General features: G+C 40.2%; 1 protein-coding gene and 1 long non-coding RNA gene across 7 annotated transcripts in view; one reads left to right on the top strand and one right to left on the bottom strand.

The window, feature by feature from the left end:
- MYLK (myosin light chain kinase) overlaps window positions 1-20955 on the top strand; it is a 179492-nt gene that overhangs the window by 26322 nt on the left and 132215 nt on the right. For 3 of the 4 annotated variants that reach the window (XM_081005126.1, XM_081005124.1, XM_081005125.1), the window contains one exon: window positions 19394-19566. In XM_081005126.1, the coding sequence (XP_080861252.1) occupies window positions 19402-19566 (165 nt within the window). In that variant the 5' untranslated portion in view covers window positions 19394-19401. Of the gene's footprint in view, window positions 1-12389; window positions 12531-19393; window positions 19567-20955 lie in introns of those variants that run through there. The other variant, XM_081005127.1, reaches the window with a different exon arrangement.
- On the bottom strand, window positions 1921-14304 carry LOC308479312. Of its 3 annotated transcripts, none has more exons than XR_013987601.1 (3): window positions 14116-14304; window positions 6824-6941; window positions 1921-2378 (listed from the first exon to the last, which is right to left on the bottom strand). It is a non-coding gene; the product is annotated as an uncharacterized lncRNA (long non-coding RNA). The 3 variants fall into 3 exon arrangements; XR_013987602.1 differs by lacking the exon at window positions 14116-14304 and adding an exon at window positions 13069-13202; XR_013987603.1 differs by lacking the exon at window positions 14116-14304 and adding an exon at window positions 12116-12287.

Here is a 20955-nt window from a genome sequence, read left to right as displayed (position 1 = left end):
CACCCTCAAAGGAAGCTTGGTTAGCCAGCCCCAGAAGGAAAAGTGTATGTATGTATGTGTGCTTCCTGCTTCAAATGACACACCCATGCTTTCTCTGATTGGGCAGGGAGAAAGACTGAAGGAGGCAGCAATTTGAGTTACAGAGTCTCCTGTCCCCATAGCAGAAAGGCAGCTGAAGTGGGAAAGCATCGTGGTACAAGCCAGGCAGAACTTCAGCATGGTACTCTAGATGTAAAGAGAGAAACTAGAGCCAGTGAGTAAAGTACTGTAACTCCAGAACTCTACTCTTCCTCTCTTACTTTTATTTTCTGTTTTATTTGCCCTTCATTAAAGAAGCCCCACTCCATGTACAGGGAGAGAAATAAGTCACCAACACATGAATGCTGCCAATCCTAAAGCAATTCATGGGCTCTTTCCAAGACTCCAGGCATATCTGATTATTTTATGACTTCACAACATCATGGTATAAGCTTCCTGAATGCATTTTATTACAATCCTGGCAATACGTGTGCAACCTTTTCTTTTGTAATCTGACCTGTCTGTTTTCAAAATGAAGGCTTTATGTGCAACTCTAGTTGCTCAGCAATTGTATGTTTGTTGACCACTTTAACCTCTAGCATGTGGACGTACGTGTAAAAGGAACTGGTATAGTTCAAAACTCGAATATTAATATTCATTTTCCATCTCATAGGATGATGTCATTTTAGGCACACTGTAGGATACTAATAGTGCTGGAGAGGTTAGGGTTCCAAGAAATAGAAAGATCTGTGAATGTATTGCATAGTTCCAAGAACTTGATGTATTTTTTCCCAGTATTCAAAATCATTAGCACTTTTCTCCTTTGGAGATTATGGGATGTCAGCCATAGTACCAAATAACAGCAAGATTTAGTGGGATGTGTACCTTTTTTTACAGGGTTCTTTTAGCTATGTTGTTACATTTTGAGCCCTGATTTCAAAAGGCTTCTGAGACAGGCTTCTATGGTTCCCAATGGAGAAATGCAACATTTTCATTTCATTTGAGGAAACACAAAATCCACCCCTCAACCAAGACTGATAGTTCCTTCTTTATTAACTTCCTGAAGCCTAAATTATACCTGCAGCCAGGCAGGCAGATGCGTAGCTGCTTCTATTACACCTGTATGAGGTCAGCTTTGTGGGCTAAGCTGTTTATGCGAAGCGGCTTCTGACACCGCTCTGGTGATTTCAGGTATGCCACCGTAACCAAGGGTTTGGTTAGTGTGGTTAAGATTGTTGCAGACACAAACAGCTTGCCAAATGAAGTTGTCTGTAATGTGGTTATGTACCAATCAGCAACCCACATAGGCGAGCTGCCTGTTTGCACCAGGCCTTACAACCACCAGGTATTAAGGAAAAATTTACTTCCATAGGCCCTGATGTGAGTCTGGATTAAAGACTCATATCATCTCTAAAAGAAACAATACAGTACTAGAAAACATAATACCTGAAACCTGAGCATAAAATGTTGCTTTTTATTGATCGGGTCCCTGCTACATCTACCCTAGTATTAGATGCTCTGTAGGGCAGTAACTCTGCAGGGCCATCAGACAAGGGGCTTTTCCAGCCTTGCTGTCTGATCTCATTTCAACTGGAAACTGAACCCAGGACCTTGTGGATGTAAAGCATGTGCTCTACCATCGTTCTGTGATTCCTCCCGTTGCTCCATGTTCTGAGGCAGTATATGCTACTAAATATCAATTGCTGGTGAAAAACAGCATTAAGGGAGGGGGAGAGGTTACCCTAAAGAGGCATATTAATAGGAACGCAGCCTGCCTCACTAGGAGTTAGGAGTGGTAAATCTGCCTCAAATTTTAAATTTTCTACTCAGTATTTATTGACATAATGGCTTTATAAAATTGAGATAAACAGCTACAGTTTGTATTTGAAGCTGTCTATTTTTATTATGGGTGAATAGCACTTTAACTTATGAAATTCTTTAAAAAAGCTAGAGAGCAATTTCTGTTTAGTTAACATTAAAAAAACACACACACACAACAGCAACACCTTTTTAAGGACTTGGCATTCCTGGCAAACATGTGGTCAAAATTACGCCCGTGTCTGTATCTCGGAAACTTGTATTTTATTTAGTGCATAGTTTCAAAATGACCTGCGTCAAGTTCAGAGGAAGATGTAACGTGAACAATATGCAAGTAGATTCTTTATGCATGTGGGATAACAGATGTGTTTCTCCTGGAGATATTTGAAGGGTTTCTTGGCTTGTCTCATTTGATCTGTTGAAATAAACGCCGATTTGTCTGGTGAATGACATGTTCTATCTTAAGTATATCGTGCAGAGTTCTTCTGGCATCCTCTCTGGTTCCTGACCCCTTTTGAATGTGTTGCTCAATTTGTTGGGGGCTGGTGTAGTGTATCATAAGAAAAGTCAAGGAAAACAATCCCTTTAATTGTATGCTTATACAGTACTGCAAAATGTTTAATTCAAACTTTTAACAGTAAGGATTACCTGCCCTTAGAGAACACCCCCCCTCCCCGGGTTGCAACAGGAAACCACCTTTAAGGATTATCTGCTTCATTTCTGTATCAAGAGTGACTAAGTCCTATTTGAGTATTATCCCCCTCTCCCTAACAGAGCTCTTGGGTAAAATGGCTTCGTAGTTTGAAATTGAAATGATGAGAGTTTGCAAAGCTTTTGGTCAAAACATATTCAGTGGAAGGGAAACACTTTCCAAAAAGTGTCTAATTTCCACAGATGTGGAAAGTATTATTATGGCTAGTGCCTAACGGTAGAATCTCACAACACACATACTTAACAATCCTTGCCAAGGCTCTGATCTAAAGGCAATCTAAGGCCAATGGGGATTGTTCCCATTGGCTTTGTCGCCATTTAGCTGTGATTTTGGCAAGGCAGCCGGGTACTGTTTGGCAAAGTATTGAGGTAGCTGTGGCTAATATAATCAGTACTGAGCAACACGTCCTTGGCCATCATATGCTTTTAGAAAAGGTCTATCGATACACAAAATAGCAAGGTTACAATGTTTGTAGAAAGCGTTATAGAAAGTGAGGTGAGTGTGATCACCACCTTGCTTAGAATTTCTCACTCTGCATGGTTTATCATGCACATCTATGCTTATTGATAGCACCTATATTTATATAAATATATCTACAGAAATGCCTTTATATAAATACGTAATTGTACCTCTTACTGGTGTTCTTACATCATATTGGTAAACAATAAGATGATTTTTACTGCAAATTGGCCTCTCAGGGTAACTTTATAGCAATTTGTACTACATCGGTTTAAGCAGGAAACATTAGTAAAGGAAAACAGCCATGCAGTGTAGAAGGAGGGGAAAAACTTGCGGTAATGGACAAGAAACCAATTTCCCACTGTACTAGCCCTTTGATAAATGAATTGCATGAACATCCCTACCATAATGATGTCAGCATGCATACCTGTCTCGGTTCTTATTCTAACCTGTTGACCTAAGTGATCAAAATTAGGAATGTATGACCTTCTTTAGCTCATTTAAACGGGTTTGTCTGGCACTTATACTGCAAGGTATTAAGAGTCCACGGGTCTTGCTATTTTGTGTATCTTCTCTTTCTACTGTCAAGATACAAACATTTCTTATGCAATTATCTTTCTCTCAACTATAGTGCAGTTGGTAGGTGGGCAGGCCTTTTTCACTGGGATTCATAGTAACTTTCATTGATTTTTTTCATACTTTCCCAGGAGTTGGTCACCTCCATGAAGTATGAGCAGTTAATGATTAATTAGCACAACCAATAGATTAGGTAATGGCTTTGAGGGGGGGGAATAAATATTTGGCTGCGACCTTAAACACACTTAGTAGGGAGTAAAACTCATTGACTTTGCTGGATAAAACATGCATAGGATTGTGCTGTTCATTGATCTAAAAGTTAAAATTGTCATATGACATGACAAGGTGGTTCTCTAGTAAATATGCATCTTGATATTTATTTTAAAATATTTTTCTATTAAAAGGTAACATAATTTCAATGCAAGTTATATAATATTGAAGACATATTCTGTAGTTTTACTTTCACTATATATTTCAGTATCCTATCAAGCCGGATTTTATTTGATAACTAGACAAATTAAAACTAGGCATCACAATTGACAAATGGGAAAGAATTCAGTGGAGACCCAGAGGAATGACAAGCAGTCTTCTCCAACCTGATGCCCTCAAGGTGTTTTGAACTACAGCTGTCACCATCCCTGACCATTGGCCATGTTGGCAGGGGCTGATGGGAGCTGGAGTCCAACAACATCTGGAGTGGGCACCAGGTTGAAGAAGACGTGTCTAGAGGGCAAGTGGGGAGGAGTTGCAGGAAGCGTGGAGCTTTTGCTACGACCAAAAAGATTGAATGGAAATGTTGACAGTTATCTAACATGAAAAAGGGTGTTAGGAAGAAGAGGGGAAAGCTTTTGTTTACTCTTTCTGCTATGGAAAAGGCAACAAGCAAATTGGCTTAAGCTGCGGGACAAAAGGCTCACAGTGGATATTAAACATCTACTTGTCATAAGAGCAGTTTAGTTGTGTGAAAAACAGCCTGAGATAGTTGTAGAATCTTTCACCTTCGAAACTTCAAGGAAGAGCAGGAAGCGACTTAGTGTGTGTCCAGACTCTGCTCACCGTGTCTGTATGTCCAGAGTCTAGTTTATTTATTTAGCAAGATTTATATACCACTTGACTGTTAAAAAAACCTCTAAGTAGTTTACAAAAAGAATGTAACATTAAAATTAGCAATAAAAACAATTAAAAACAAGAATAAAAAAATTCAAAAGAAAATAAAAATCAGCAATAAGTCAAAAAGGGGTTAAAACGCATGTGAACTTTTTTTGCTGCTGCATCACACTGTTTAGGCATGTGGTCTACAAAGAGCCCTAGAGCCTTTTCACATGTACTGCTGGCAAGCCAGATGCCCCCATCTTATATTTATGCAGCTGTTTCTTTCTGCCTAAGTGTAGAACCTTACATTTATCCCAACTGAAATTCATTTTGTTAGTTTTGGCCCAGTTCTCCAATCTGTTAAGGTCATCTTGAATCCCACCTCTGGCATTAGCTTATGGCATTATTGGCCAGTAGGGCAATAGGGCATTGCAAACTTTCCCCTCGTCTGTTAGTATTCCCTGTGTGTGTCTCCAATTATCTCTGCCTCCTTGCTACCTACCCTGCCTTGCAAATAATTCTGGAATATATATGAAAGTCAAAATTACTGCTGTTGCTAAATAAATAAGCAAAAATGAAATATTCTAACAATGCATAACAATGAGCATAACTTTGTTCTGATTGTGGAAACTGGGTTTCTGGGATACAGAATTTTGATTTGGGAGTGAAATGTAGTGAAAATCTAATTGAATAAAGTGAAACAATCCCATTTAAATTGGTTTCACAATCCCAAAAACTCAGACTAGCACTTGTAACCCATCTTTCTGCAGTGGAGTGCGGAAAACCACAGTCACGATTATTTTGTAAAATGTTAAATTTCATCAGTATCAGGGACTTAACTCTGTTCAGCAGCTGTCTAGAAAAGCTTCAGATTGCAAAACCCAAGCATTCCAAATCTATTCCTTGCACTCTTTTATCATCCTTATGTATCTGTATCCCCCACTTTATCAGAACAAAGCTCATCTTATGTGTTGTCTGTCACGTCCAGAATCCAAAATTCAAAAGAACAGAAGAGGCCCTGTTAATGTTGCTTCTGAACAATCTGCCCTGCTACATCTAACCTATGGCTTTACTGGAAACATCTGGACATCGCTTTTGTTGTTTAAAGCCTTTGAGAAGCCCTGCCTTACTTGAATGGTGACCCTTTGGTGAAAAGAATGCATTGGGCCCACAGAATGAAGGAAGGATATAAAACAGATTCAAAACTCTTTGGGGGCCAACCTTGCTAGTTACTTACAACTTGTGAAGTTAAAACCTATTGTACTAACATATATGGAGTTCTTAATTAGACAGGTGTATTCTTGGCAAAACAGATAACAAATTAACTGAAGCAGAGATGAATTAGGGTGGGTTGATATGGGAGCTTTCAATCTCTGTCCATAGCCAGAAATTGTGTGCTGTTGCTGGTGAACTTGGGTTGAGAAGTCCCTTAAACCCAGCAGGATGGGGATGGGGAGCCCAGTGATAAAAGGATGTAGTATGTGCATCTAGGGGCAGAACCTATGCCTTAATCCAAGGCAGGTTCTTGGGACTACCTGGGCCACCTCCCTCACTGGCTTGCTCCATGCCCTCTTTGTTTGCCTGCAGAGATGTATTGCCCTGGCCCACCCCAGCTACGGAAGGCATATGTCTGATAGTTAAGTCTTTACTGACAAAAGAAGCACTTGCAGCAACTCTTGCGGTGGTTTTAGGGTTAGGGTGGGGAGATTGTCTTATAGAAGGCAAGCTGGCTTACTGTGGGACAGCTGCAAGGGTAATTCTGGCTATACACAATTTACACCTATAAGCACAACTCTTGGAACCAAGCCCTCATGTTATGATGCGAGTTGCCTGTACTGTATACATGTTTATGTGGAGAAACTTGTCCTTGTGAATTGTCTGTCAAACTTGGCAGCATCGTAAGTGCAACTATTCTAGTGGAGAATGACACTTGGTAGGTGGGTAGCCAGTAGTCACAACCTAGTATGCTTTCTAATATGGAAACTGGTTACGATGACTTATTTGAAAGGAGGTGAGGGTGGGAGCCTTGCCTTGGGCAAAAAAGGTGATGATGACCTTGAGCAATTGGTCTTAGATACTATTTCAGTGCTGTGACCCAGTCTCCTGACCTGGTTACCTGCATATAGCTATCAGATGAGCATGACATACCTTAGGCTTAGTTCCAGTGAGATCAGATATAGGTAGAAATGCACTGCCAGCCTTCCAGACGTTGCTCCAGAATGTGTCCATGGACATCTCAAATTGGTTCCATGTAATCTCTTAAGTCCTATAGAGCAAACGGAAACATCTTTTTGCACAAAGGAACAGATATATGTACCTAAAGGCTATCAACACAGTTAAAGATGCCTTCATTTTTACTTGGGTACCCTAGTGTGATGCTAGAGCTCAGCTTGCCCATGGTTTCCATATCTTTGAAATGCAGGTTGCAATGCCTTCCCCCTGCATGCTTTCAACTGGCATTGAGAGGTTTAATCCATTATTGTGTGTAAAGGGCTTTAAGGCCCTGGGTTGGGTAGAAAGTGCTATTTAAGAGCTTAGTGGTGCTATTATTAAAGCAGTTTATGGAGCTTACAGTCATTGACTACAAGGCTGAAAACAAGTCTATACTCAGTGGCAAATTTCAGTTTGTTCAAGAAAGACTGGTCCTCCTGCTGTGCTGTTATCTGCCTGGCATTGACTTGTTTTGAATATATGTACCTTACAAGAACTGTTGGAAATGAAATTAGCTCTTTAAACACAGGGAACTTCAAGTTTCTTCAGGAAGCCTCCCCTTTTCTTAAATATAGCTGAGATCACACAATATCCTGACAAAGAATCTTTTCCCAAGATGAACTGGGTAATGGCACATGGAGGTAAGTGCAAGTAGTCATATTGGGTGAATTACAGAATTGCTGTAAGGCTCCAAACTCCAAGCAAAAGATCCTGTGTTGAGGGTTAGTTCTCTAAAATCAGATATTCAGACAACATGCAACTGACATTTACGGTAAAATAATTGTTGATTTTTTAAGGAGTTGGATTATATTTTCTAGGTGGATGCCTTTATAATAAGGAGATTTAGCAAAACTTAGGTTGTTCCTGCTTTGTGAGTTTTCTCTACAATAATGAAAAATCGCAGTGAGATGCTTGCAGTTGCAGACATTACATGTCTGTACACAACAACTGGGCTTAACATAGTGTAGTTGGAATTTAAATGTTCTCAGTTTGCACCCCAGCTGTCAGGACAGAACTATATGGGAAGGCAACAAATCTGAGCATTAGACATTAATATATCCCAATCCTTGGAGGGAGAAGAAGCAGGAGATGCATTTTTTAAAGCAACATGGGTGAGGAGAGTAGAATCCTCCCTGCAATATTTCACACACAGCTTTAGTACAAGAAGTGTTTTTGGTTGGGGAGAAAAGAGAGAGTGCCTGTGGAGAGGTAAAGAATCTGTGGGTTAGTTTTACCCGTTTCACTCCTATCCTTTATTGCACCTGCATGTGTACTCACTGTGAAACCAGCTGGCCTGTCCACTGGAGAATTTGGTTTGTCACATCCTTTGGGACTCATGCAGCCCTGCAAAGTCCATTCTGTCTAGGGAAGGCAGCTGATGAAGAGACAGGATCCCTGCACCTTTAACAGTGGTTGTGCAAGCTACACCTGCTGAAATGGCAGCATATTAGTTAACAGTGCAGGAGTGCTGACCTCTTTTTCATTTGGCCACCCTAAGTGTCTACAACACATAGCATTATTTTTGAGCCAAAGAGCCTTAAGTTCACTTATTTTGTTTAGCGAGGCTTCTTTTTTGTTGTTGTTGTTGCTTTCTTCAAAGGGACTTCCAGAGGTGTGATTTCCTTAGTAATCTCAGTGCTTTTTTCTTTTAACCAATATGTTGAGACACATGCTAGGCATCCAAAGCATATCTGCACAAGAGACTAAAGCTAGTTTCATAGTCATTCCCTTGTCCTAGGAAACTTCGCATTTCACTCAACTAACAATTTCCAGTAGACTTTGGGAGAGACTCTGATGGTTAAAGAGATATAAAACTGGTGTTTGATGGCTTTATATGCCTGAACAAGTCAGGTCAACTGTGCTGCTTGCTTTTAGTTCATTTCTACCATTCTAGCAATAGCTCCCAAACTGCTGTCATGACAGGTACTATTTCTTTAAGATATTGCCTATTTTACTACCAGGTTTTCAGCTACTATGCTGAGGAACCTATGGCTCAATTCTCCGCACATTTACTTGGAATAGGTTCTCCAGGGCTTACTTCAAAATAAGTGTGAGTGGAATTGCCACAGAAAACATGTACCTGATGGAGGAGAAATTCAATTTGTTTCCACTCAAAGGCAAGGCTAACCTAATTCATACTCTGAAACACAGCCATCTTTTGAAATTCACACTTCTTTGAATTTTGCAATGCAGTTCTCCAGCGAAGGAATATGTACAGAAATGCTTATAATCGCCGTAAGGTGTTCATATATTAGTGGAAATAATATACAAAATTGCATTAAATTAGGGGAAATTGCTTTGCAAAAATGTGATATCAGGGCAAATTGCATAGAAAAATGTGTATTAGGGGAAACTCACACTAAAATGCTGATAAATTTTCGTGAGGATTTTTTTTTTTAATGCAAAGACTGGAAAATGAGATAACCTGAAATTGAGATTCTCCCACTCTCCCTTTATAGTTAATCACACTGATCTCTGTGGCCTTACTTTTGAGAAATCATGCACCTTGCTTAGTCCAGAAGCACCCTAAACCTCAGTTTCTGGTCTGTAAAAATGAGAATGACAGTAATCTACCATAATGGTAGCAAGATAGCTGCTGTAACCAACAAGCAGAAATTAATGCACTGAAGGAATGTTGCCTATTTTCCATCCCATCTCAAATGACATCTAACTTTGTGGTGAGACAAAAGGAACCAATGCAAAGTTTCCCATGAAACTCAGGTGTTTGCTTGGGAAAGACTGCATGAAGGGAGGCAGTCTGGAACTGGTAAATGGTATTGGGAGAAGGAGGACTGAAGCTACACAGAACCAAAACCAGCAGTGTGTATTCAATGGGTCTTTCCTTAGTTAAGAATAAATTCTATGTGTTATAAGATGGGACATCCGGCATAATCACTAAGACTTAAATTGCCCTGTAACATCTCCAGATTGTTTCCTCCTTCTGTCATGGTGTAGAATCATAACATATGTTTCTGATGCAGCTGGAGTATTTGCCACCACAAATGCCTACGATTCCCTCCTCACTTTCCTCTGGATTCTCATGTTCTGCTTACCATATGGATCTCCCACTTGTTTCAATTTCCATTCTGCTTTTATAAAATAGCTCTTGAGTATAGAAGATTGCCTTAAAAATGTGCTGTGTGCTTCACATTTTATCTGCTCTTTTAAAAATTATTTTAAAGCTTACAGCTGTACTTTTTTCCTCCTCTTTGGTCAATACTTGATTTGCTACTTCCTAATCTGCTGTTTCAGATTAGGCATGCAAGGATGTCCTGGTTTAAAATTCATTTACAGCTAAAGGCTCACCCCCACTTCCTTTTTGCCCTGTGCTTCCCAGGCACAGGCCCACACTTTCCCAGTCCTTGTCCAAGAGCTTTTTCTTTTTCTTTTTGCCCTGCCACTTTCCCCAGGAAACCCAATCTGCACCACTGAATTGGAGCAAACAGCCATTCAGGTTTTCTTTGACTTGCTGTTTGCTTTCATGGGGGAAGTGGCAGGGAAAAGAAAAGCGCTTGGACACGGACATGGAAAGCCCAGACCTGTGCCTAGAAACATGGAGCAAAGTGTGGATGAGCCCTAAGTGTTATTTGGAATAGACCCATTGAAATGAATGAACATGACTAAGTAGGCCCAATAATTTCAGTGGACCTACTTTGCCCTATATGTAGAACTCAGTGGTTTAATCAACATTAATACATCCATGTAATTTGCACTTAAAAATCCAGCAATATCTTAACCTCTTCAGGCTTGGCAGAGAGATATTAATAGTGGAGTTCTTATGCATGTCATTGTCTACTCAGAAGTAAGTCCTTGAATTCAATAAAACTTACTCCCAGGGAATACAATTACAACATAAGATTGAGCAAGAAAATACGTTCTTTAGGAAGCCATGGGCAGTGTAGCCATACCCGCCACGGTTTCCAATTAGAAACACAAAGAATGCGTTCTGTTGCTCTTCAGCCCTATTGGGTATAACCACCTTTGTTTACCTACATTTATTTTCTTTTTTAAAAAAAGTCTGTGCATGTGCAGCCATGTTAAAAAATGGTATCTAAAATTGAAAATTGGAGATGAAAAGAGTGGTGGCGCCTGATAGACTTGGCACAAGGCTACTTTTAAAATCAGCTGTGTCTCTGCCAAAGCACGGAATTGACAGGTATGTATAGCTGCATTCCTAGACTACAACTCTGCTCTCTGAAGAGTGATGGGGTCTGTGCACGAGACCACTATATTCTTAGAAAGATTATAATACAGTGCATACATCTGTATGTATAATGGTCGATTCCTAACAAGGGCCCTGAAATTGCACCAAAGACTACTTAACTTGCTTCATTCTGAGTTTTTACAAACATGGATGAAAACATGCTTTCAAGGCCCTTCCTACAACTTTTATTATTACTTGTCAGCTATATAATTCCTTTATTTTTTTTGAAAAATAAATAAATATGTATTTCCACAAGGCTGTCACCCTAACACTGGCAGGATGTGTTATGGCGTTGCACCTTCCTTACAGACATGTTACTCGAAAGCAAGTTGTAAATTCTTCTGCTATAGCTCCATAAAAACCTCTGAAGTGGTTAATAGTGTTGCAACTTGGAGATTCTTCCTATCCCTCTAAATCTATGTATGAATCTGGCATGTTGAAGAGCTGAGGAAAAATAATTGAGAGATTGTTGTGTCCCTTGATTCAGCAGCAGTTTTATAGATAAAAGACAAATCTCCAGGTTATAGCTAGCAACTCTAGTAGTAAATGTTCTTAATGACATTTTATATTGCAGTCCAGAGGGAGGGAAAGAAGGTGGCTTTCTTGAGGTTGCACTGTAATAAACCACACAAGTTTTGCGAGGGGAGCCTTTCCTTGTTACTAATCCTAGTAGAGCTGTACAAAATAGAGCTTAGGCGGACAATGCACCAGGTGGCAGTCATTTGACCTTACCTAAAGTAGTGCAACACTTAATTGTTTGGCTGATTAGCATAAAGAAGTGTGCTAAGAAGGGATTGCGGCAGAGAGAAGATGGGCGTTTGGTATGCCTCAAAAGAGAGCCTGGAATCATTTACAATGTGTAGTATCGGGGTACTTTTTATGAGGCAAATGTTTAAAAGTGCATCTTTTAAGAATGATATATTTACTGGCAAGCCTAATTGGGGAACGGATGCTTCTTTAAGAGTCAGAGGGTGGAGTCAGATTAGTAGAGATGGCACACACATAAGGCAGGATGAAGTGCCCACCTCAGATGGCAGAAGTGCAAAGGCATCGCTCCACCACCAAGGGGGAGATGTGCGGTGTTGCCGTTCGTCTCCCCTACCCATGGGCAGAGAAGCCTAGTGGGCAGCAGTGCTCTGAGGGGCACCCTGACTCCCATGCAAGCTCAGCAAGAACTGGGGTGTGACTGTCAGAAGTGGGGGGATACAGTGGGGGAGCAGAAGGCAGCATTTCCTGTTTTGCCTTTGGTAGCTAAATGGGATGGGCCACCCCTCCAGATATCTTCTAATCTCAGAGCACTTGATTCCTTTGTGCTCTGCAGCTGAGCAGATTACGCTGGCTCTCTCAATAAGCCAAGGCAAGCTAAGGCTCCTCCTGTACCCTTACAGTTGTGTGGAAGTGGGAAATTTCTGAAAGCTGCATGCAGCTTGTCATACAGAGGTGAGTGAAGCTAAATCAGCTGAAATGCTTTTGTCTTTCCCATTGTTAAAGGTAGAGGTATTCTTGTCCCTTTTGCAACTAGTCGTCCTACCTTGTGGGTGTAAAGGAACCAGGATAATAAAATTTCTAGCAACATTTTTGCCAAGTTTTCTAATATATGTTTGGGCCAAGCAGGGACTTACTGGATTTTGTTATCAACATTTTAAAATGTGAAATACAGTAGTTACATATATACAAGCAACAACCAGTGTGCTTTTCTTTCCCATTATTAAGGAACAATACAAAACAGCAGCAAAAATCCACATTGCAGTGCTGTGGAATGAAGTATAATAATAATAATAATAATAATAATAATAATAATAATGATGATGATGATGATAATAATAATAATAATAAAAATAAATAAATAAATAATATAAATTTAAGCTGTAAACACTGGCTGCATCTAAGTTCTGTCTTTCACCTCTTTTTCTGACTGGGGCAAAGGAAACCTAATGTAATCAAACAGCTATGTAGGAAGCCGACAGTACATATTTACCTCCTGCCACAAATTTATGGTGAGAGCAGCTAGTTATGACTTAATCTTTTCGTTTCCTTCCTTTATTTCTGCATGTAGAGAGGCCGAAAGTGAGGGGAGGGTGTGAAGGCAGTGGGGCTGGGCTGCAGTTTCCTGACAGAAAATGCTTGAAATGTTTTCAGCTTGTCTCGGTATTAGAAAGATTATGGCTCATAGTGTGAGAATTTGTAAGGATCTGTGTTCTTTTTAGAAAGGATTATGTTGTGCATCTGTATTTTTTATCTTTTTGTGTGGATGTTGTGCCATATTCAGCAATGTAATTATAGTTAATGTAGTTTTTGCTTGAAGACAGGGTTATCTAAAGAGCTGCTGTGAGGGAATAATCTGCTATTTAAAGAATGTCTAGTTCAGGGGTTGTCAGTCTGTTTGGAACAGTGGGCGTATTATGAATTTTGTGAAGGTGGGAGCGTTTGTCCCAAAATAGCTGCTTTGGGGTGGGAGTTATGGCCACAACAAACAAACAACACCCGCAACAACTGTATGCTTGTGATGGTCTCTCATCCTGGAGACCATTAACCAAATTATGACAGGCAGGAGAAACGGCCAACCAGGGAAGAATGTGGATGGCAAATAGAAAATTGGAAGTTTTGCTAGCAGATAGGGCCTGACTACGGAAGTAGCTAGGTACGCTTAGAGATTTGGTAGGCAGGATAAATCTGTTTAATTTCCTGAGGAAAAGGTCCCCAAAAGGGGATAGAGGTGCTTTTACAGGAAGAGTAAAAGTGGAAAGCCCCATTCTAGGAGGAGATAATTTTGATAGAAACACTTCTGTTGTGGATAATTAAAAGTAAAGTTCTTCTTTCAACCCGAAACAGCATTTTTGACAGAAAATAAGTACTGTGCCTTTAATTGTGTCACTTCCATGCTTTTTATCCCTCTTTGAGTGCTACTTAATAAAAGTACAGTTTTCATTTCCATCATGCCCCAGCTTTAATTTACACCTAGATGAGGGAATAAGTCGTCACAGGGAGCTTCACTATCAAGAGTCCTTGTGGGTTTATATTTTACCTTAACACATGTAGAGAATCCCTGAATTCTTTGTTGTTTTAGGCAGGGAATGGCCAAGATTAAATCAAACCAGTCATGTTGCCCTGCTCCCATCTTCACTGAGTGTGTCACAAGGCTTACTATGGGACATCAGCTACATTTTTCTTTCTGGTCCTGATTGTGGATATCATACAGTGTTGATTTTACACATCTACACCCATTTATGTTGTTGCTTCTAATGGCAATAGGGAACATTTCTCAATACCAGGAAAAATATACAAGGTGGTCACACCACACTCACTCTCGTTTCACAGAAATTGCTTATATTGCCCTGTAACTTCCTTTCTAGCAGGCCCTGGGTCTTGCTTTCAACAAAAATGGTTTAAGAGTGCCAATTGTGGATTCATAATTAAATTTTGAGCAAGTCCACCACATATGTAAATCTGTGCCAGGGATTAAGCAACCTCTCTAGCATAATGGTGGAGTAATGTACTGATGGTACATTATGCGTACAGGCATAATGTACCATCAGTGTTAGAAATTGAGATATGAAAGCTAGAAGCTAAATGGCACCTTAAATGTAAGTTATGGGCACTGCAACCAAGTATCTAAACACACTTTTTATAAAAAGAATACAAAGCTGAAAATGAATGAACTGCAGCTAAAATGTTTGTTAATTTTTCACAAGGTCTAATCCTCATCTGAAGACTACAAAACTGCGGCTGGAAGTGGGGAGCCAGAAAAATGTACTCCTTTCCTTCCAGCAGTGCCAGTTTTAATCTGAAATCTTAGGCATAGTACTGCACCCAGAGCTCAGAAACTGCTCACATTAATGAAATTCCCTGCCTAAAAGAATGGGAGTTTCGAACGTTGTGTATCATCTGTAGACAACCTTTATCATACCTTCTTGAATTTGTTTAGATGCTGTAGTGATTATAGGTTTATTCCAGTAAGCTTTCCAAACATCATCTTCAAACTCTATGTTCAAATCAGTTTTCCATACCTGTTGGAGGTTAAACATACTTTCTCCATCCATATCAAATACCGAGTAGATAGGGGGTCAGATGCTTTTAAACTAGATTTTCTGAAGCAGTTTACTCTTGGATTTTCTTTATTTTAAAGGCTAGTACCCATGTTACATTTCCCATTTTATGACGCTTCCACGTTAGAACTCCAGGTGACCCTTCATGGGGTCCCAGCTAAGTTGTTCAGACTGCTTAGCTTCACTATGACTGCAGCATCATGTGCCTTGGACATGCATTAAGAGACTGTGCCCTGGTTTTAGTAACTCTGCTGTGTCTACTGCAAATATGAATGTTCTGGACTGGTGATGTACATTTAAAGTTTCCCTTAAGAATTACTTCAGTACAGTGGTACCTCGGGTTAAGTACTTAATTCGTTCCAGAGGTCTGTACTTAACCTGAAACTGTTCTTAACCTGAAGCACCACTTTAGCTAATGGGGCCTCCTGCTGCCGCCGTGCTGCCGGAGCATGATTTCTGTTCTCATCCTGAAGCAAAATTCTTAACCCGAGGTACTATTTCTGGGTTAGTGAAGTCTGTAACCTGAAGCATATGTAACCCGAGGTACCACTGTAGCACATTTGAATACCTTATTTGGGATTTCTGACACCTTTTCCCTTACCAAAAGCAGCCGTAGCAGAGGAGATCTAACTCTTCCGCCCCATACCATTTTCTTTCTGAAAATAAACCCCTCACTCAGCTGCTGTTTATATCATTATTAAAATAACATCTATTTTGGCCAATGAGGAGTAATTGTTCCTGATTTAAATAGGAATAGTAGGAATAATAGCATAGTATAGAACTGTGGGGTCTCTTCAATTAATAAAGAAAACAGATTAGCATTCCTTAAAAAGAAAAGAGGAACTGGAATACGAGACATGAGGCCTTTGGCAAGTCTCCATCTCACTTTACATCCGCCGTGATGGATATGCTGTCATGAAAGTGACTGCATTACATATTTGGGGATGGCTAAACCTTGGAATATGATTTATTAAGAAAAACAGACATGGCAGAGTGGAAGACTGGAATATAAGCCTTCTCATGTGAAGTTCCACTCACCCTCTTACTTTAAAATTATGGACATGAGTATGCATTACAGAAGACTCCAGAGTTTTTATCCACTAAAAGAGACCTTTATGTTGTATTACTGATATTTCATCCATTGAAGGTCCTATGCTTATAGGGTACAGGTAGGCTTATGGATAGGGACGCAGGTGGTGCTGTGGGTTAAACCACAGAGCCTGGGACTTGCCAATTGGAAGGTTGGCAGTTTGAATCCCCGCGGCGGGGTGAGCTCCCGTTGCTCGGTCCCTGCTCCTGCCAACCTAGCAGTTCAAAAGCACGAAGTGCAAGTAGATAAATAGGTACTGCTCTGGCGGGAAGGTGAACGGTGTTTCCGTGTGCTGCTCTGGTTTGCCAGAAGCGGCTTAGTCATGCTGGCCACATGACCTGGAAGCTCCCTCGGCCAATAAAGCGAGATGAGCACCGCAACCCCAGAGTTGGCCACAACTGGACCTAATGGTCAGGGGTCCCTTTACCTTTAGGCTTATGGATGAAAATATTTTTCTTTCTCAGGTGTGGGTAATGCACTGAATTTTTCAGTTAGCAGCTGGTGGGTGGAGGGTAGCAATCTTTTACCTAGATTTCAGAGCGCTCATGGAGAACTTGAAAATGGAATCCAGGTGCCTTTATGCATTCCTTCCTGTAAGCCAGATTCTATCCCATTCCGGCATTCCAGCCTTTAGCATGCTTGTCCTCACCCTAGTGTCACCTCTGTAATAACTTAGCATTAACAACCTGTGGTTGTGGAGCCCCTGGCATTCCTCATGACAAGGCATGCGATAGCTTGGAGAAAAGCATTGGAGCTATAGTTGTGTGTGTGCACATTCAGATAGGTTCTCTAGGTTTTGTGACTGCACAGGGCAGAATAGACTAGGTAATGTTTAGTAATTGTACTGTGACTTTTGAAAACAATTATATGTGTGAAAAAATCAAAGTGGATTGTCTACTTTTCTTGGGACAGTCTCATGAATGGGATCCAAATGTGATCTCAGACTTTTATTTTACTGGAAAAACAAGAAGGGAAATTAATTTCTTGACTTAAGGTCCACATTTTTCCTCCCTGTGAACTAGTGCTTTTGTCCTTTCCCTAATAAATTGATAATTGCCTAAAACTGCACAAAGTTGTTGATGATTATTTTTTGTGTTCGTGGCTATTGCCTTATAAATGTCAGCAGATGAGGACAGATGTGTCGCTTCCTGTTTCACATACATTTCTGAAAGTATTGCACATGTAACATGCCAGAGACCCCCACCTTTTCTTTTAATCGTTACATAAGTCTTGTTCATTAAAAATTCATCACTTACCCTTTTTAATGACGTTGTACAGTATTGAGGTAGAAAACAGTTTTCAGCTCGAGGTTCCCATTCCCTTGTGGGAAACCTTCAAAGGGCCAAAACTGGCAAAATTGGATGAAGCAATGAACATAAATGTTAAATTTGTGCAGTAAGCTAATCTGTATACTCTCACACATCTTCTAACTTCCAAGCAAGCAAGCAAGCAGAATTATCAAAGTTCAAGGACACATTTGAGTTAGGCAAAAACACACTGGAACAAGGCAGGGCTTGAGAGGGTGGTAGCCTTGGGAGAGCTCTGAGGGCTAGGTAGAGAGGCCTCAGGGGGCTGGATTTGGCCCGCATCCTTGATGTTGACATTCAGTACACCCAGTGTCACCTGGAGAAGGCCACATTCACACACCATATATTTAAAACACTGATCCCATTTTTAAAAAGTTATGGTTTCCACCAAAGAATTCTGGGAACTGAAGTTTGTTAATGGTGCTGCGGCCCCTATCCCCCTCACAGAGCTACAGTTCCCAGATTCCTTGTGAAGAGGGAGTGATCGTTAATCCACTATGAGAATCATGAAAGAAGTTGCTAGAGGCACTTGGGGCAGTGGCCATTACATACCTGAATAAAAAAGGGTGTCTGCTTTGCTGGCAGGTAGATATCCAGCTGCTTAGTTACCCAGGTGGCCAAAAAGCTTAATTTGTGTGGTATTGCATGTTTTAAACATTTTAACCTCTGTTTTCCTTTTTTAAAAGAGATTCCTCCTGCTCTTACTGTGGAGAAAATCTTCATCAAAAAATATTTTAGCAGCCTTTCTTCTAGTAGGCCTAGATTCCCCTGCTTGCAAAAGGCAAGAGAGCCTTGAAGTCAGTGCAGAATTTAAGAATTGCATTACTAAAATTTGGAAATAGCTGTTGCAAGACACTTGAGGGACCAACAAGTAGATGTAGGGACTGAATGAGACTGAGAGCAACAAGAATAAAAAGCAAGTCAGAGCAAGGTTCAGTGGGGTCTAGAATTCATATTGTTGACGAGTAGTGCCACAGCAAGGCAAAAGCTGTATTTGATTGTGTGGAGATTTATAAGGGGATTCAGTGGTTGGTATGGGATCACTATGACTTTGACCTAGCAGACATTAAAAATCACAGAGAAAAAATAATCTGCAGCTTTCCAAATGCAGCTGCATAGTTGTTTCTGAAACTCCTTTGCTGATGATTTGCCATCACATTTTGTGAAATCAGTTTGTATAATCAGTGAGAAGAAAAGGCACAACTACTGTAGGCATAATTCTTGGCTTTTGGTTCATTTCCCTTCCCCATTGTGAGGCTTGCTGTTGCAAAATTGTTTATAGTACAGTTAATTCTTGTCTGTCCTGTCCTGGAAAAGCCATATAAATGGAGACAGTCCATCTTTAAAACCACACTTTTCGTCTAGACGATTGTATTTATTTATTACTGATGCAAGTAGTTTTCAGGTTGCTGGATTCCCCTCCACCCCTTTCCCATTAAGCTCTTGTGGTTATTATTTCATAGTTGCTTTAGCTTGGTTATTCCTCCAGTTTTTCACACACAAGGAGGGATCAATTATTTTATGTGTTCGGTTTCTTTTTTAAAAAATTCTCATTGGTCTTGCAGCCAAGGGGTTTCCAGAGCAATGGTGTCCTTTTTCCTATAGGTTTAATGTCTTCTTATTGGGCATAATACTGCAAAAGTTGAGCACGTTTAATTTGCACTGATTTGGATGAAAGAGATTTAACACTTCAGTGTTCTGAGAAACAATTGCCTGTTTTCAGCTTTTATCCTACTTCCTTCTCCCTCTGAAATAAATAAGACTTGGGTATTTAATTTAATTTTCTCTGTGGTTTGACAGTGCCCCTATAGAAGTAATAACTGGCATTTGTACTTCCTTGTTTTTCATCTGCTTTTAAAGCTCTTAACATGGGGGATGTGAAACTGGTAACGACTACTAGGATCTCCAAAGCCACCTTGACCCTGGACCACTCCTCTCTAAAGTCTCCTGCTCCAACAGAAGCACCGGCGTTTACTTTACCTCCAAGGAATATCCGGGTGCCACTTGGAAGCACTGCCAGGTTTGAAGGAAAGGTAAGGCAAGCTTTCTGGGTGGGTGCTTGGGGCAAAGGGGGACAAGAAAGTATCCCAAGTTGAACTCAGGAACATAGAGGGACATGTTCACAGCAGGAAAAAAGTACTCAGCAGGAGTACTATTCACCAGTGTTGTGCACTTGAGAAATTGGAAAACAGCCATTCTGAATTAATCATTTACCTGGCAAGAGCCTTTGGTGCACAATCTGAAATGACCTAAAGGTGTCTCTTCCTTGAATTAAATATATGTGTAAAAAATAATACGATTGTCTACAATCTGTTATGAGCAGCTCAAAATGAGCCCCACCAGTATGTGAAATAGTAGGCTGTTCACTATATGGTACTTTAATATTTACGTTTGTATCCCATCCTTCTTCCATTGAGCTCGAGGTGGCATCCACAAATGTGCATTACCTACACCTACACTGTAATAAGCATTTGAGTTAGGCTAGGCTCAGATAGGGTATTCCTAGCTAGAGTCCAGAGTGATAACTACTACACTACTGTTTGCCCACGTGTGACTATCAGCTGATCCCAACACTGAGTATTATGCTTTGCATTCCTGTTCTTCGGAAATATATGTACCAACATATTTTGCCATATGAGGGTTTGTCATCATGGGTAATTTACTACTATACAAGTTTAATTCTCTTCTTTTGTAGACTGAAAACATGTAGGTTCAGACCGTGGCTGGTCCAGTGTCATCCAGTGAACTTCATGGCTAATCAGAGGCCAACTTAAATTTGTTTTAAAATACCTGTCTGAAACTACTAGCAATGCAGCTTTTCCCACTGATGATATTCCCCATAAAAGTTACACAACCTTTCCATGATACGTACAGATGGAGTCATTATTTTACATTTTGGATTTTTTTGTTTTAGTAGGTTTTGCAATCACACCTTTGTATCCTAAATTGTCCAAGACATAACATTGTGTATGTGCTGTTCAAAACAACATCTCTTTCAATATTGCAGCAGCAACAACAGAGAAGTCCCTTTTAATAACTGGCTGCGGACCACATGAATGGGGAATTTTTAAAAAAACATAACTTGCTCTCTGTATGCTATTTGCTTACTCTGCCTGTATGGAAAGACCAGGTGTGACTATGTCTAAGGTGGGATTTTGACTTGGGATTGCCACATTTGACCAAGTTTGTTTTTTATTTGATTGATAGCATTTACCGAAGTGCAGCTGTTACAGTACCTATAACTATATAAAGTTTTCTATCAGAAAAATAAGGAGCAGATGCTTTGATGGATGGTTACTGATACTTGGCTTAATCACACAATATAAATATTAAACTCTACTTGGGCTAAAACAAAAATGGCTAGACAGGAGATTTTCTTCAAAGAACTCTTCCGTACTGGAATTTATGTTATCAGAAAGAAC

This window comes from Podarcis pityusensis, assembly GCF_964106645.2.
Source record: "Podarcis pityusensis genome assembly, chromosome: 1".
Classification (NCBI taxonomy): Eukaryota; Metazoa; Chordata; class Lepidosauria; order Squamata; family Lacertidae; genus Podarcis; species Podarcis pityusensis.
This window is presented reverse-complemented; position numbering and strand designations above follow the sequence as displayed.